This window comes from Ursus americanus, chromosome X (genome assembly GCF_024610735.1).
Source record: "Ursus americanus isolate L20-20 chromosome X, mUrsAme1.1.p, whole genome shotgun sequence".
NCBI classification, from domain to species: Eukaryota; Metazoa; Chordata; class Mammalia; order Carnivora; family Ursidae; genus Ursus; species Ursus americanus.
In genome coordinates this window covers 29,348,185-29,364,689 of record NC_142164.1, presented here as the reverse complement: position 1 = coordinate 29,364,689, position 16,505 = coordinate 29,348,185, and the positions used below count along the sequence as shown (strand labels likewise).

Below are 16,505 nucleotides of genomic sequence, written 5' to 3'. Positions count from 1 at the left end.
TTGGACACCCCAAAAAGAAACCTGTACCCATTAGCAGTCATTCTCCAATAGCCCTTTCCTGCCTCCCCTCCACCCCCCAAGCCTCGGCAACCGCTAACCTACTTTCTGTCTCTACGGATTTGCCCCTTCTGGACATTTGGTATAAATGAAATCAGACAACATGCGGTCTTTTGTGTCTGGCTTCTTTCACTTAGCCTTGTGTTTCCAGGGTCCCTCCATGTTGTAGCATGTGTCATTATTTCATTCTTGCTATGACCAAGTAACATTCCACTGTGTGGATACACCACATTTAGTTTATCCACTCATCTGTTGGACATCGGGATTGTTTCGACCTTTTGGGTGTTGTGAATAGAACTGCTAGAACTTTCATGTATGATTGCGCATGTTTAATGTTTGACACGAGGCTTACCAGGCACCCGAAGGCTCAGGACCAGCAAGTAGCTGTCACCCTTATCACTAGGGAGTGCTACATTGGGTGATTTGGGGCATGGGGCATCTGGATTAGACACAGAAGGCAGAAGGCACCATGGACAACATTCCCACACTGCACAACGATGCTGTCTGCTGCCTCGGCCCACCAGACCCAAATGAGTAAGGCAGCATGACACGCAGGCAAGAGTGCAGACCCTGCCCCAGCACTTTTGGGCTGTGTGACTCTGGGCAGGTCACTTAACCTCTCTCAGTCTTCTGTGTGAATTGGATAGAAATACTGTCTTTTCTACATACCTCACAGCCTTGCTGCCTGGGTCGAAGAGATCATTAAAAAATATGAAAGCGCTTTGAAAATCATAAGGGATCATTATTCCAAGCCTTACATATTACAGAAGCCTACCCCTCTTGAATAAAGTAAGGAAACACTTTGTTCTGTTCACCATCCTCCTTCTCTTTCCAGGTTGTTCCCATTCTCTTCAAGATGACACCCCGGCCTTCTCCCCACGGGCCCTGATGCCAGCACCTCCTTCTTCGCATCTACTTAAGGGCCAAGGGTGAGCCGCCTGGGTAAAAACCTGAATCCGCATCCACAAAGGACCTACAAATGCCTCTTTCCTCCCAGGTTGACATCCGTGCGACCTTTCTGGTTTGCTGGCGCTCTGGTTGGTTAGAGCGCCCTCGTGTGTCTCCACGTGGTAATACTTCAGGTCTTTCCCGGGATGTGACCTTTTCACAGCACTATCAGTACAATGTGCACAGGAATCGTTTTTTTTCCTCGTCACACTTCAGGGCCGATGCTTGGCATGTGGAACCCAGTAAAGCCATTGCAGCCCAAGTCTTTTTTTTTTTTTTAACTATTTACTAATTTTTTTAAGATTTTTTATTTATTTAGGGCAACCCTCTCGGGTCCGCTCCCTCCTCGGGAGATTTGTACTATCACTTCGCTATCACTCCATAAACCTTGCTTTGCTGCCCCCCCAAAAAAGATTTTTTATTTATTTATGAGAGAGTGAGAAAAAGAGAGAGAAAGAGCATGAGCAGAGGGAGAGGGAGAAGCAGATTCCCCACTGAGCAGGGAGCCTGATGAGGGGCTCGATTCCAGGACCCTGAGATCAACACCTGAGCTGAAGGCAGTCACTTAACGGACTGAGCCACCCAGGGGCCCCACAGCCCAAGTCTTAGCAAGTTTCTTGTTTGCACCAGGGCCTAAGGATGTCTTTCTGCTCCCTGCACACCCCTTTCTCCTCAGCCATTTTGAAAACCCCTGGTCCCATTGTTCACAGAAGTCAGCCTGGTCCTACCACCTTCTATTCCAAGCTTACCCTGCTCCCGGAGTAAGCTCATAACCTTTTTTCTAAAAAGTACATGCCACTTTACTGAAGGACTGGGGTGGGGGAGTAATTCCAAAGTACTAGGAAAGGATTTTTAAAGTGTTTTTAAGTGATTTGTTCTATCAGCCAAGGAAAGGTATTCAGAATGTTAAACCTTTCACAGAGGTGTCCTCACGTAAAGCCCTGACACTCGGAAAGGGGAAAATGACAGCCAGAGACAGTTAGCCTGGCAGTGCGCACACACATGAACACACACTCAAGCATACACTCGCACACACATTTACACACAGCCACATGCTCTTGCTCAGTGGGAAAGGGGCTTTCTCTCATGGCTTTCTCCTTCATTGAGAATCACGTGATGGTATCAGCATAGGTTTCTGGAAGAAAGAAAACATTTTATATCTCGAACTTCAAGAATGTTCCCTGCTCCCTCCATCAGCAAGGATTGTAGAAGCTGGAGGAACTTTCCTTCTCATGTTCCACATATTCCCCTCTTGCCTGTTTTGCAGCCATGGATTTTTCTAAAGCCATAGGCCTCACTGGCAAACGCCACTGAGAGCCAAAGATGCATGTGCCTTTGGCTTCCCCCCAGGAACATGTTCCTGAAAAGCTGCATGCAAATTACATTTTTGCAGATCAATTATCACTCCCCACGGACTTCTCGTAAGATATGCGAGCCCCTCTCTCTTCATTGAGATTGAGTTTCAATGTATGCCTAACACCTCAGCTTTAAGTTTCTCTGCCTCCTGCCATCCTTTTTGACAGTTAAACCACATCTAAAAAAGAAGAAACGACCAACGAAACATGAAGTTCTAGTGCAAATAGTCCAGGATCTGCCAACAAACCCACAAGTACAACAGAGAGGCTATCTGGAAGAGACACCAGGCATCGCCATTTGAAATGCAAATACCCACCCTGTGTGCACCTGTGGGGGGAGGCTCTTTCCAAGGGCTTGAGGGATTTCTGCCCCACTCCCTGGGGAGGGGGCGGCCACCTCAAGGTGATGGGCATCTTCATCTTGGGGCGGGGGGCGGTCAGGACCGTCCCTTCTGCTTTCTGCATCCTCTACCCCACTCCCAGCTCTGAAATTCCAGAGACCCTCTCTACCAGAACAAAGACGGGGTGCGGTGGCTCTGGGGACCCGCGTATGCAGCTGGTGACCTAGGGTAGGAAGTACTAGCTCAGAGTCGTTAGGGAGGTGCCATGGCTTCCATCTCTGGCAACAGAGCTAAGCGAGGGCACGTGCGTCACGGGAGTGTGGCGCTGGTCAGGACTTTGCGGTCTTTGGACTGGAACCAGAGGTATTATTAGTGCGGATGGGGAAGGGACTTGCTTGCTTAGTGGCGAGGAAAATTAGGAGCCCAAGCATTCTTCCATCCTGCATTCTCCATGCTGGCATTTTGATTAAAAAAAAATATTGCTGCAGCTGTTTGCATATTCTCGAAGTGTGTGTGCATGTGTGTGGTTTGGTGTTTACAAATTTGGGGTTATGGAGGGGAGTTTCCAGAGCAACGGAAGTAGCTGCTTGTCAGTCAGGGTTCATTTTGAAAATGAAAGCCTGAAAGACGCTGGGCCTGGGCTTGGTCTCTGAGGAGTCAGCGAAGGCCAGGAGGTGGCTTTGGCCAGTTGGCTCGGGGAAGCAACTACGTCATCGCTGTTTTATTTTTTACGAGCCGATGAAATCTATGGAAGATGGATTTTGGTGTCCCACAGGTTCGGTCTGAGGCCGGGATGTGGGAGTGGGCACAGAGGCTCCGGCTGCAGATGAACCCCCCCCCTCCGCCGACATGCAGGCCCGCAGCTCCCCCTCCACACACACACACACAATCACAGTTTCCCAGGCTGGCAACCCAGAACAAGGTAACAACTAGCTCCCCCGCACCTACTAGGGGCACAAGGGTGGTATGACATAGTCATCCCAGAGTTTAGAGTCTAGCTGGCATGTCAGGGAAAGAGAGACACAGCCCGGGGCCGTCTGTGCCGGGTGCCAGAGGACCACCGCCAGCCGCCTGGGAGAGGGGCCGGGAGGGCCATCGCTCTGGCCTGCGCTAATCAGAGGAGGCCCCCTGGAGAAGACGGACGCTGAGGCCAAGCTCGAAGGACAGGGAGAGCTTCCCTAGACAGAAGTGCTGAGGGAGGACATTGTAGAGGAGGGCCGCTTCAGATATGCTTAGGTTAGCGCAAGTCCCTCTGCTGGGCTGGAATTTGGGGCTTGTGTTGATAAGCCTGGCTTCAATGCCAGTCCCTAGGCTACGGTGTCACACAGACCTGCTCTGCCACTTCCTGCTGGATGACCTTGAGCAAGGGGCCGAAACCTCTCTGCAGACTGGAGACAGTATTAATACTTGGCTTTTGAGGCTGCTGGGAGGATTAAAAGTGTTAACATATATATATATAAAGCATCTAGCAGTGTCTGGCACGTAATCAATGTTCAGACATTGATTACAAATGCAGGGGCTGTCATGAAGGAAAGCTCGAGATATTGACGGCAAGATATTTGAGGGCCAAGGAGGAAAGCCTCTGATACCTTCCATCACTGTTGGGCCCAGGGGAGTGGGCTGGCTTGGCCTGAACCCCCATCCCCTTTGGCCTAGACTGTTGGAAAAGTCTCCTGGCTTCTTGTCTGCCTCTCCCAGAATCATCTTCCTAAACACCACCTTAATCATGACTGCGTCCCTCTCTGACTCAAGAATCTTCTAGGAGGGTCCCTGTCGATTACTAACTGAACTCCCTAACATGGTGGGGGGCAGGAAGCAAGAACTATCACTTATTGAGGGAAGGGAAGAGCAAAGAGAAGGCCACTCTTGGGATAGGGTAAAATATCCTCAAGGAGACAACAGGGACACGTCCCTGAAGAGGGCAGGGCACTCCCGCGCCGGCGGACTGGTTCACCTGTGCCTGTTTCTTCAAGCCAACTTGGCTTGGAAGGTTAAAGAGGAGAAGAGGGTGGAGGGCCGAGCAGAACCCGCGGGGAAGAAGGGAATACCCTTTCCCAGTTCTCTGCAAGAGCTTCTGCCTGGTCGCTCTACAGGAATCCCGGGCAACTCCGGGATCTGCGGGGACGGTCAAGGCCATACAAAGTACAAGGCAGGGGAGCCCGAGTCCCAGGCCGCTTCGCGGAACGCTAGGGGCGGGACAAAGGCTGCTCCGGGACAAAGTGCAGGAGATAAGAGGGAAAGGCGAAGGAAGGGGGCGGGGAGGCAGCGCCCTGGAGCTCAAGGATCGCGCTCGCGGAGGCCTTGGCTGCCCGCCGAGCTCAGCCCTCCGGGGAGGGGGCGCCCTAGAGCCTCTTCACCCTGGCAGCGGCGGGGATGCTGAGAAGCAAGCTGGCGGGGCGCTCGGGGCCCGCTCGCCCCCACCCCGCGCCCGCCCCACCGTAGCGCGCGGCGCGAGAGGCGGGGCTGCCCGGCTCACCTGGCCGTTTGGGGCGGGGCCGCCCGCGACCCGGGGACGCGGAGGTGGCGGCGGTCCCCGCGGGGCGCTAGAAGGGCTGGCCCCGGGGACCGGGCCCGGAGCTCCCACCCCTCCACGCCCCCCACCTCCCGCGCCGGGGCCCTCCCTCGGCTCGCTGGCTCTCTCTCCCTCCCTCTCCCCTCCTTCGCTCCCTCCCTCCGAGCCCAATTGCTCAAGCCGCTTCCTTCCCCAACGCCAGCGCCAGTTCCTCTCCCGGAGGGGCCCGGGAAGGGCAGCGAACGCTCGACACTGGAAGCGCCGCGCCGGCGGCGGCGGGACCATGGCCGAGCCCCGAGGGACCGCGAGCCCGGGGCCCAAGGCCTCCCTCGCCGCCACCGCGCTGAGCCCGCGGAGCGCCCTGCAGCCCCGCCCCTGGAGAGCGGACACCGGCACCCTGGGCAGGTACCGGGGCCACGCCGCCGCCTCCCGGGACCCCCTCCACCACGGCTCGCTGATGCTCTCGGGCTCGGGCTCGGGCCGCCGGCGGGGAGCGCTGCGGGAGCTGCTGGGGCTGCAGGGGGCGGCCCCCGCCGGCTGGCTGTCGGAGGAGCGCGCCGAGGAGCAGTCCCCTGCCGGGCCGAACGGGCCGAACGGCCCGGGCGGCGGCGGGCTGTGCCTGGAGCCCCACGAGCACGCGTGGATACTGGCGGCCGCCGAGGGCCGCCTTGAGGTGCTGTGGGAGCAGCTGGAAGCCGAGCCCGCTCTGTTGCTGCGGTGCGACCCGATCACGGGCTACACGGTGCTGCACTGGTTGGCCAAGCACGGGTGCCACGAGGAGCTCATCCTGGTGCACGACTTCGCCCAGCGCCGGGGGCTGCAGCTCGACGTGAGCGCCTCGGGGAGCGGCGGCCTCACGCCCCTGCACCTGGCGGCCCTGCAGGGCCACGACATGGTCATCAAGGTGCTGGTGGGCGCCTTGGGGGCCGACCCCTCGCGCCGCGACTACAGCGGCCACCGGGCCTGTCACTACCTGCGGCCCGACGCGCCCCAGAGCCTGCGGGAGCTGTCGGGGGCCGAGGACTGGGAGACGGCGGGCGGCTGCGAGCGGATCAACGCCAACAACAACAGCAGCGGCGGCGCCGCGTGGGCGCTGCGACGGACCCCGAGCTCGGTGGGCACGAGCTGCGTGGAGACCCGGGCCAGAGCCGCGGCATCGCCCGGCAAGGAGAAGAACTACGCTGGCAGCCGGGTGGCGCAAATTCAGGGCCTTCTCCGCCAAATGTTCCCCTTCTTCCATGACCGTTGAGGGCGACAGAGACTGGAGAGCGCGGAGGGACGGCGACGCTGCGGTCGAGGCCTCGGTCTCGGATGGTCTCGGGCCGCACCCGAAGGGGCGGCAGCTCCGGCCGCAGCCGAGTGCGCTGGGCCTGCAAGCAGCGGACCACCTCCAGGTTTGTCGCAGGTACCTGTCCCAGGTCTCCTACAGCCACCGGCCAGGAGACCTGGGGACCGGGACACCCTCACCGCGAGAGAGCAAAGACCAAGCTGTCCTGGCGCCGAGTCCCGAAACCAGGGGACTAAGGAGTTAGGGGCAGGAGTGTGGTCTTGCTTGGGAGAGGAAACGTTAGGCTTCCAGGAGCCATTTCTGGGCAGGCAGAAGCTCTGGGTTTATTGGGAAGCACTTGCTAGAAGACTTGAGTTAAGACTGGAAACCACTGATAGAGAGGAAACGCCTAACTGAAGGCTTGACCCGGCTATTCCTGCGGGCGGAGGCACCCTTCCCCCCAACCTGCTCCTGAGAGATCCAGGCTTTACCGGCACTTTTTCTAATGTATCACGGATGACTTCTTAAGCATATTAAAGCAGGGCATGTTTTCCTTTCACGTGACAAAGCTGTCCTTTGAGTGACTTTTTTTTTTTTTTTCATTAACCACTGAGCGCGGGAAGCGTCCCACATTCTCGGGGAAAAGAGTTCACCAACCCATGGCCATGAGCTAGTGATCCCCGCGGCTCTGGACCTTGTTCCCACAGCAAATGGCCAAGCCGTGCGCTGGAAGGAGCTACATTCATTCACCTTGGCTCTGAGTAGAGACACAGTTTGCCTGTCTCCCGGGTTCTTTTGGCAGCTAGATCCCGCTTCTGGCACAAGTCTCATCCTAGACGAGTTGTCTGTAGGGGGCAGAGGGGTGGTAAAAGGGAAAAATCTCCAAAGGTACATTTCTGATGTTTTGTGGTGAGTCATGTAATTTACCTTGACTTCTGCCCTCCTCTGAGACACACCCACGGACGCTTTTTCCAAGATAGGGCTTTAATCGTCGTGGTTGCTTTTTCATTACATCTAACATGTCAGTTGTAGTTTGGAAACTGGCTCTCACTGAGAAATTGTACGGATCAAGTAGGATACAGGAGAGTTGACTGGCTGAAAGGAGGGAAAGCAGTTGGTGGCTAGGGATCCATGCTGCCTTAGAGAACAGTGCATTTTCATTTTTTAAAAAGATTTTATTTATGTACTTGAGAGAGAGAATGAGCAAGAGGGAGGGAGGGAGAGAGAGAGCATTGGCAGGGGGAGGAGCAGAGGGAGAGGGAGAAGCAGACTCCTGAGTAGGGAGCCTGACTCTGGACTCAATCCCACAACCCTGGGATCATGACCTGAGCCAAAGACACACACTTAACCGACTGAGCCACCCAGGTGCCCCAGAGAACAGTGCATTTTCAAAACAGCACTGTATCCCAGGAAGCTTGGGGCCACCCTTGTAATGGACTGTTGAATCCCCAGCCCTCCCATCCCTGTCCTTGAACACCAGGAAGAAACAGTCATCACAGAACACGGGAAGCCCAGAAACATTACCCTGAGCTCATCCGTATAGATTTCCATCTCTGCCTGGTGGTCCCGTTTGCTCCCTCTATTACCTCCTCTGTGCTCGAAATGTCTGATCTTCCCCTAATAACCCATTGGGTTTCTTCCATGAAATGATCCAAACCCTCCCTAGCAATGTTTTCAGCCCGTCACGTGTTTCTAGGAACTACACCTTAAAACAAATTTACACAGTGTGATGTAGCAATAACTTTCTGTTCTCAATGAACGTCTTCAATGTTTGAAAGGGGGAGGGCGAGTCATTCCTGCATTCGGGCAGGCAGCGTCAGCATCTGGCATAACTCCCTCCACCCCTGGGTCCATTTTATAGTTGTTGTTGTTTTTTTAAGAATTTATTTATTTATTTATTAGAGAGAGAGAGAGAGCACAAGCCAGGGGGAGGGGCAGAGGGAGAGGGACAAGCAGACTCCCCGCTGAGCGGGGCTCCACCCCAGGACCCTAAGATCTCGACTTGATTGGAAATCAGACGCTTAAGCTTTACCGACTGAGCCACCCAGGTGCTCCCCCCACCCCCGCATGCCCATTTTATAGATGCAGGGCTGCAGTTTCTGCTCCATAGTCGCCCTTGACAGCTGCTGAGGCTGGTGGGGCTTGGTGGAGACCGCCCGGACAGGGCCTTCCTGCCAAATGGCTGGGTCTGCAGGCTTCTGGCTTGGCGGGAAGAGTGGCTTGTGCCTTTACCCAACATTCGAAGGACACTTAGAATGGTAGCCCCTCTTCATGGGAAAAGTCTGAACCTAAGCATCTTAACTAGGAGCAGATCTGGGGCCCAGAGACAAGCATCCGCCCTGCTTTTTCCAACAAGAAAACCAAGTCGGCTGGAAGGTTTGACGGCACTTTCTGTCGTTTCTCCTGCAGTCGGCTATTCTTCCCCACAGATTTTTCTCATCATGTGATAGTCCCCAGCCTACCTCCTCCATGTAAAATTGAGGTTTGGCTGCAGGGGACAAACTCCCATGCTGAAAACTCTCCATGCCTAACATCAAGCCATTGGCATTTCTGGTATGCTTTTTGAGGCAAGACTGGTATGCTTACCCCAAGAGAAAGAACAAATTCCCTAAGAAACTGCTTTCCAGGGGAGCAAAACGGAGTTAGGCAGATGATGCAAATCTGCATTCTAATGGAGCAAGGGACACGACAAGGTGACAGGAGCAGGGCTGTGACAGGTGAGCATGGCAGTTGGGGGGGCGGCGGGGGGGGAGTGCTGCGCCAGGGCGGGGCCTGACCCAGGCGAAAGATGCAGGGAAGGCTTTCCAGGGAGGAAGGTAAGACCTGATCTAAGGCTCCAGGGGTGAGTAGGAGTTGGTCGGTGGAGAAGGGGAGGGGCCTCCTGGCGGAGCCGCCCTGGAGCAGGTCTGGGAGAAGGGAGCAAGTACCAGGAAATGTAAGTCAGCCGGTTTGGCAGGAAGGTGGGAGCTGGGGAGTGATTAAGGACAAAGCTGGAGAAATGGATGGGGGCTCAGACCACTAAGGGTCTCAGAGGTCATGCTAAAAGAGGAGCAGAGATTTTAACCTAAAGGTAGCCGGGAGCCAGAGAAGGTTTCTAAGCAGAGGAGTAACCCGATGGGATTCTAGAGGAGTCCTTCTGGCAGTCACGTGGAGGACGGATGTGTCAGGGAGCAGGGCGACAACTGGGGGAGGGGGTGGGGGTGGGGTGGAGCATCACCCAAGCAAAGGGTTTCTGGCGAAACGCCTCAAGAAAAGTCAGCCTTCAGCTGAGAAGTTCAAAGAACCCTGCGGAGAGCGCTGGCTTTCAAACTTTCTTTCCCCCATAGAATTTGCAGTCACGAAGCTTCCCTCCAAAGCCCCATGTGTGAAACTGGCAAAGGCCCAGGCGAAGAGATGGGAGCTCACGGTGACCCCCGGAGCGAGGTTCAAAACCACTGGGGGGCACGGCGCTCGGCCTGACCCGGGTTCCAACGCTCACTACCAGTCACCGTCCCCTCTTGAGACGTTGCGTTCCTCATCGGTAAAAGGGGACCGATCCAATCTCCCTCGCGGGCTTCAGAGGGTTCGAGATCATGTGTAGGCATCCCCTAGCGCGCTGCAGGGCGCAGAGAAAATGAGCCGCCGTTTGGAAGAATGGAGAGGGGTTCAGGTGTGTGGTAAAGCTGGGTTCCCGGCGAGGGTGGTCCAGGAAGGCCCTTGTGGGTACCTGTGTTAACCTCTCTCTCAAATGCGTGCGCACCGACTGCAGGTTCCTGTCTCTCTGCTGTTCCTCAAAGGAGACGCTTCCTGGGCTGATGTTCTCCACAACTGACACACTTGGACCTTAGACAGAAGCGTAGCCAGCTGACTTAGCTTGGCCCCCGGGCCGCAGAGGTCAAAGCAGCACGGTAGTAAGGGCCCGCCAGATACTAAGTAGGTGAGATGGTGTTTCTGGAAAAAGTCATAAGCTGGAGTCAGGGCTAGACCCAAAGTCCTCTGAGGAGAATAAAAGCATGCAAGTCCTTCATCTCCTGACCCTTTCATCCACACAAATGCCTGCTTCCACCCCCTACCCACCATTCCACACCGGCCTCCTGGGGCCTCTTCCCTCTCTCGGCTCATCTGAAGGAAGGAGATGCCGGTCTCTCCTCTCAAGGTGTGACTCCAGGGCCTGAAGCTGTCAGTTGTCCCTCTCCCGTGTCTCCAAGCTCCCCATCACTGTGGTTCCATGTAATAAACATTTATTAAGAAGCCAGGCTCTTGGGGGGCAAACAGGCTGAAGCCTCTTCCCCCTCCCCCACCTTCTGGCCCAGCTTGGTGACTCTTCCTCTCCTGTTCACCACAAGTCTCCTCCCCTCACTGCCTCCGTCTCCTACCTCTTCACCTCTCCTGAACCCTCTGTATTCTGCTTTCCACCTCCATCATCTCAACGAGGGTCTCCAGTGATGACCCCCTCCCCAAGCTGCCAAATGCAAGTCCTTATCTTAATTCACTTCTTGGCCTCACTGGCCAATGTTGGCTACTTCCGACTCCTTGAAACTCCCTTCTCTAGTCTTCCATGACCTCCTACAGCTTTAACTGCCGGTGTTTACCAACTTGAAGTCTCAGCAAACCTTTCTTTTTGTTCTACATTCTCTCCCCAAGTTCTCTTCCCGCCCTTCTCCCTCTCTTCCTCTGCTCCAGCCACACAGTCCTCCTTGCTGTTCCTTGAAAGAGCCATGTTCTTCTGAGCTCTGGGATTTCTTACATGCTGTTCCCTCTCCAGAAACACTCTTCCCTCTATTCCTTGCCCCCTTCACCTGGCCCACCCCTGCTCACCCTTCAGATGTTAGTCACCACCTTGGGGAGGACTCCTTGCCCCTTCGCCTAGGTTAGCACTTCACTCACTGCTCCTTTTCATAGTCCTTATTACGCTGGAGGAAACTGTTCCAGCAGTTACTAGATTCCTCTCTCCCCTGCCACCACTAGACTGACATTCCATGAGGACAGGGACCCAGTCTGTCTTATCTACCACAGTAACCCTGCTTCCTGGTAGAAGGCAGGCGCTCAATAAATAGATACTGATTGGCAACGGAATCACAGATTGAACTCAAAAGCAACAAACAAAACAAGAAATAGATAAATGGGACTTCCTCGGAATTAAAGGCTTTCAGGCCTCAAAGGCCAACTATTGGAAAAGTACAAGGACAACCCACAGAACGGCAGAAAATATTCGCAAACGTATATCTTATAAGGGTCCAGTATCCCGAATATATAAAGAATCCTCAACTTAACAACAAAATAACACAAACAACCTGACTTATAAATGGGCAAAGGACTTGAACAGACATTTCTCCGAAGAAGACACATATGCAAATCTCCAACGAGCACATGAAAAGATGCTCAACATCATTAGTCGTTAGGACTCGGTTTTGTTTTGTTTTGGGGGAGGAGCAGAGGGAGAGAGAGAATCTTAAGCAGGCTCCACACTCGGCGTGGAGCCCGACGCGGGGCTCCAGCCCATGACCCTGAGATCAGGACCCGAGCCAAAATCAAGAGTCAGACGTTTAACCATCTGAGCCACCCAGGTGCCCCTGTTCTTTGTTTTTTTAAGTAAGCGCTAGGCCCAAAGTGGGGCTTAAACTCGTGACCCCAAGATCAAGAGTCGCGTGCTCTACCGACTGAGCCGGCCAGGCGCCCGCACATCATCAGTCATTCGGGAAACGCAAGTGAAACCAGAATGAGATGCCACTTTATACCCACCACGATGGCTATGATCAAAAAGTGAGATGAGAACAAGCGCTGGGCGAGGACGCAGAGAAACAAGAAGCCTCACGCTCTGCTGGTACGGCTGTGAAATGGTGCAGCCGCTTCGGAAAGCTGGCAGCTCCTCGGAAAGTTAAACCCAGAGTCACCCTATGTGCTATTGTGATTTATAATAAATATATATTTGGTCTCTGACCCTGTTCCAAGGCACAGAGCTCCTAAAACCCTTGGAATTTCCTGTGATAAGAGTGATCATGGTGTCTTTTGTTATGTTAAACAGGTGGTTTTGGGGAAGCCCCCCCTTTTTTCCTTAAGATTTCATCCCTTTATTTGAGACAGAAAGACAGCCCAGAAGCAGCGGAAGCGGAAGCGGCAGCAGGCTCCCCGCTGAGCAGGGAGCCCGATGTGGGACTCGATCCCAGCACCCCAGGATCAGGGATCATGACCGGAGCCGAAGGCAGATGCTTCACCGACTGAGCCCCCCAGGCGCCCCTGGAAAGCCCTTAAGATGGGGGCTGGTTGCCAGGGGAATCAACCATGTGATTATACCTCCCCCAAAACTCCTGGGAGGGAAGAGGGCTTGGAGGTTGAGTCAATGGTCAAAGGCCAACGATTTAATCAATTGTGACTATGTAATGAAGCCTCAACAAAGACCCAAAAGGACAAGGTTCTAAGAGCTTCTGGGCTGGCGACCACAGGGAGGTGCTGGGTGAGTGGCGCCCTGGAGGGTGTGGGAGTTCTGAGCCCCTCCCCGTGCCTTGCCCTGGGCATCGCCTCCATCTGTCTCTTACTGAGTTGTAGCCTCTTATAATAAACTAGGGATCTAATAAGAAAAATGTTTCTCTGATTTCTGTGAGCTGCTCCAGCAAATTAATCGAACCCAAGGAAAAGGGCCTTGGAAGCTGCCATCTACAGCTGGTCGGTCAGATGCTCAGGTGACACCTGGGTTTGTGACTGGTGTCCAGAGTTGGCAGGGGAGGGGGCAGTCTTGTAGGACTCTGTCCTCAACCTGTGGAATCTGAGGCCAGCTCCCAGCAGACGGTGTCAGAATTAAGTGAAATTGAGTTCCATTGTGGGATACCCAGCTGCTGTCAGAGAGTTTCTCCTGGTTAGTGTGGGGACCCCCTGATACACACACACACACACACACACACACACACACACACACACACACACACACACACACATATTGGAATTGGTACAAGAACCTGTTTACTATACGACCCAGGAATTCCACTCCTAGTATCTAGGTATCTACCTAGGAGAAATAAAAGCAATGTCCACACAAAAACGCCATGAATGTTCATGACGGCATCATTCATAATAGCCAAAGGGTAAAAATAACCCTACTGTCTATCAACAGATGAATGGATACACAAAATGTGGTGGCACCATATGATGGAATATTATTTAGCCATGAAAAGGAATGAAGTTCTGATCTATGCAATAACGTGGATGAACCTTGAAAAGGTTATGATATGTGAGATAAGCCAGTCACAAAACACCGTATATTATAAGATCGCACTGATATGTCCAGAATAGGCAAATGCACAGAGACAGAAAGGAGATTAATGGTTGCCTAGGGCTGCAGAGGATGGGAGACTAGACGGTGATAGCTAAAGGGCAGGGAATTTCTTTTTAAGGTGATGAAAATGTTCTAAAATTGACTATGGAGGGGTGCCGAGCTGCGTCAGTCGGAATAGCGTGCAACTCTTTTTTTAAAAGATTTATTTATTTATTTTAGAGAGTGAGAGCAGGGGGAGAGGCAGAGGGAGAAGGAGAGAGAATCAAGCAGACTCGGAGCTGAGCGTGGAGCCAGCACCGGGCCTGATCTCACAACCCTGAGATCAGGACCTGAGCCAAAATCAAGAATTGGACACTTAACAGACTGCATCACCCAGGCACCCCAAGTGTGCAACCCTTGATCTCAGGATGGTGAGTTAAAAAAATAAAAATAAAAAATTTAAAAAATTGACTGCGGTAATGGTTGCACATAGCCGTAAATATACTAAAAAACCACTAAACTGTACACTTTATTTTTTTAAGGTTTTCTTTTTAATTTGAGAGAGAGAGCACACACATGAGCAGGGGAAGGGGGCAGAGGGAGAGGGAGAGAGAATCTCAAGCAGACTTTCTACTGAGTGCAGAGCCCGACGCTGGGCTCGATCTCATGACCTGAGCTGAAATCAAGAGTCAGATGCTCAACTGACTGAGCCACTGAGGCGCCCCTACACTTTATTTTTTTTTAACTGAAGTATAGTTGACATACACTATTAGTTTTAAGTGTACAACTTAGTGATTTGACAATTATATACTTTACAAAATGCTCATCACGACAAGTGTAGTTATCATTTGTCAACCATACAAAATGATTATAATATTACTGATTGTATTCCCTGTGCTGTATTTTTCATCCCTGTGATTTATTTTATAATTGAAAGTTTGTACCTCCTTTTTTTTTAAGTAGGCCCCATGCCCAATATGGGGCTCTCAGCCCTGCGATTAAGAGTCACGTGCTCTACTGACCGAGCCAGCCAGGCGCCCCAAAAGTTTGTACATCTTAATCCTCTTCACCTATCTCCTCTGTCCCTCCACCCCTTCCCCTCTCGTAACTACCATCTTGTTATCTGTGTTTATGAGTCTGTTTCTGATTTGTTTGCTTGTTTGTTCTTTTGTTCTTTAGATTTCAACATATAAGTGAAATCTTTCGGTATTTGTCTTTGTCTGACTTATTTCACGTGGCGTAATACCCTCTAGGTCCATCCACGTTGTCATGAATGGCAAGATTTCATTCTTTTTTATGGCTATGGTTCCATTACAAATATATACACCACAATCTCTTATTGATGGACACTTAAGTTGCTTCCGTATCTTGGCTATTACAAATAACACTGCAATAAATAGAGGTGTGCATGTATCTTTTTGAATTACTGCTTTCAATATCTTTGGGTAAATAACCAGCAGTCGAACTACTGGATCATATGATATTTGTGCTATTAATTTTGGGGGGAACCTCCACGCTGTTTCCCACAGTGGCTGCACCACCTTCCATTCCCACCATCAGTGCATGAGGCTTCCCTTTTCTCCACGTCCTCACCAACATTTGTGATGTCTTGTCTTTCTGACACTAGCCATTCTGACAGGTGTGAAGTGGTATCTCACTGTGGTTTTGGCTTGCATCTCCCCAACGATGAGTGACGGTGAGCACCTTTCATGTGTGTTGGCCATCTGGAGGTCTTCTTTGGAAAAATGGCTATTCAGGCCCTTTGGCAATTTTTAAATCAGATTATTTGGTTTTTTGTTTGATTTTTAGTGTTGAGTTGTATGAGTTCTTTATAGATTTCGGATATTAACCCCTTAGCAGATATATCATTTGCATATATGTTCTCGCATTCAGTAGGTTGCCTTTTTGTTTTCTTGATGGTTCCCTTCTCTGTGCAAAAGCTTTTTACTTTCATGTAGTTGCAATTATTATTATTATTATTTTTTTGCTTTTGTTTCCCTTGCCTGAGGAAACAGATCTGGAAAAATATTGCTAAGGCTGATGTCTAAGAGATTATTGCTTTTTTTATTAAAGATTTATTTATTTGAGAGGGGGGAGAGAGTGGGAGGGTAGGGGCAGAGGGAGAGAGAGAATTTTTTTTTAATATTTCATTTATTTATTTATTTGAGAGAGAAAGAGCACACGTGAACCAGGGAGGGGCAGAAGGAGAGGGAGAAAGAGAATCCCAAGCAAGCTCCAGGCCCAGCACAGAGCCCCACGCAAGGTTCAATCTCCTAACCCTGAGATCATGACCTGAGCCAAAATCAAGAGTCAACTGCTTAACCCACTGAGCCACCCAGGCGCACCCCTTTACTTCTTCTTTACCAATTTCAATGCCATTTATTTATTTATTTATTTAGTCTGCTTGCTGTGGCTAGGACGTCCAGTGCTATGCTGGATAAAAGTGGTAAGAATGGACATCCTATTTTTGCTCCTGATCTTAGGGGAAAAGCTTTCAGCTTTCCACCATTGAATATGACATTAGTTGTAGGTTTGTCGTATGTGGCCTTGATGTTGAATTTTGTCAAATGCTCTTTCTGCATCTATTGAGATGATCATACGATTTTTTTTTTAAAGATTTTATTTATTTATTTGACAGAGACAGCCAGCGAGAGAGGGAACACAAGCAGGGGGAGTGGGAGAGGAAGAAGCAGGCTCCCAGCAGAGGAGCCCGATGTGGGGCTCGATCCCGGAACACCAGGATCACGCCCTGAGCCGAAGGCAGACGCTTAACGACTGTGCTACCCAGGCGCCTCGA

At 52.0% G+C, this 16,505-nt stretch overlaps 1 protein-coding gene across 1 annotated transcript; it reads left to right on the top strand.

Moving 5' to 3' along the window:
- The first annotated feature begins 4,944 nt into the window (after window positions 1-4,944).
- Window positions 4,945-13,100, top strand: SOWAHD (sosondowah ankyrin repeat domain family member D). Its single transcript, XM_087859354.1, has one exon. It carries the CDS (start codon window positions 5,497-5,499, stop codon window positions 6,460-6,462), a length of 966 nt encoding a protein of 321 aa, XP_087715480.1. The 5' UTR covers window positions 4,945-5,496; the 3' UTR covers window positions 6,463-13,100.
- Window positions 13,101-16,505: the final 3,405 nt, after the last annotated feature.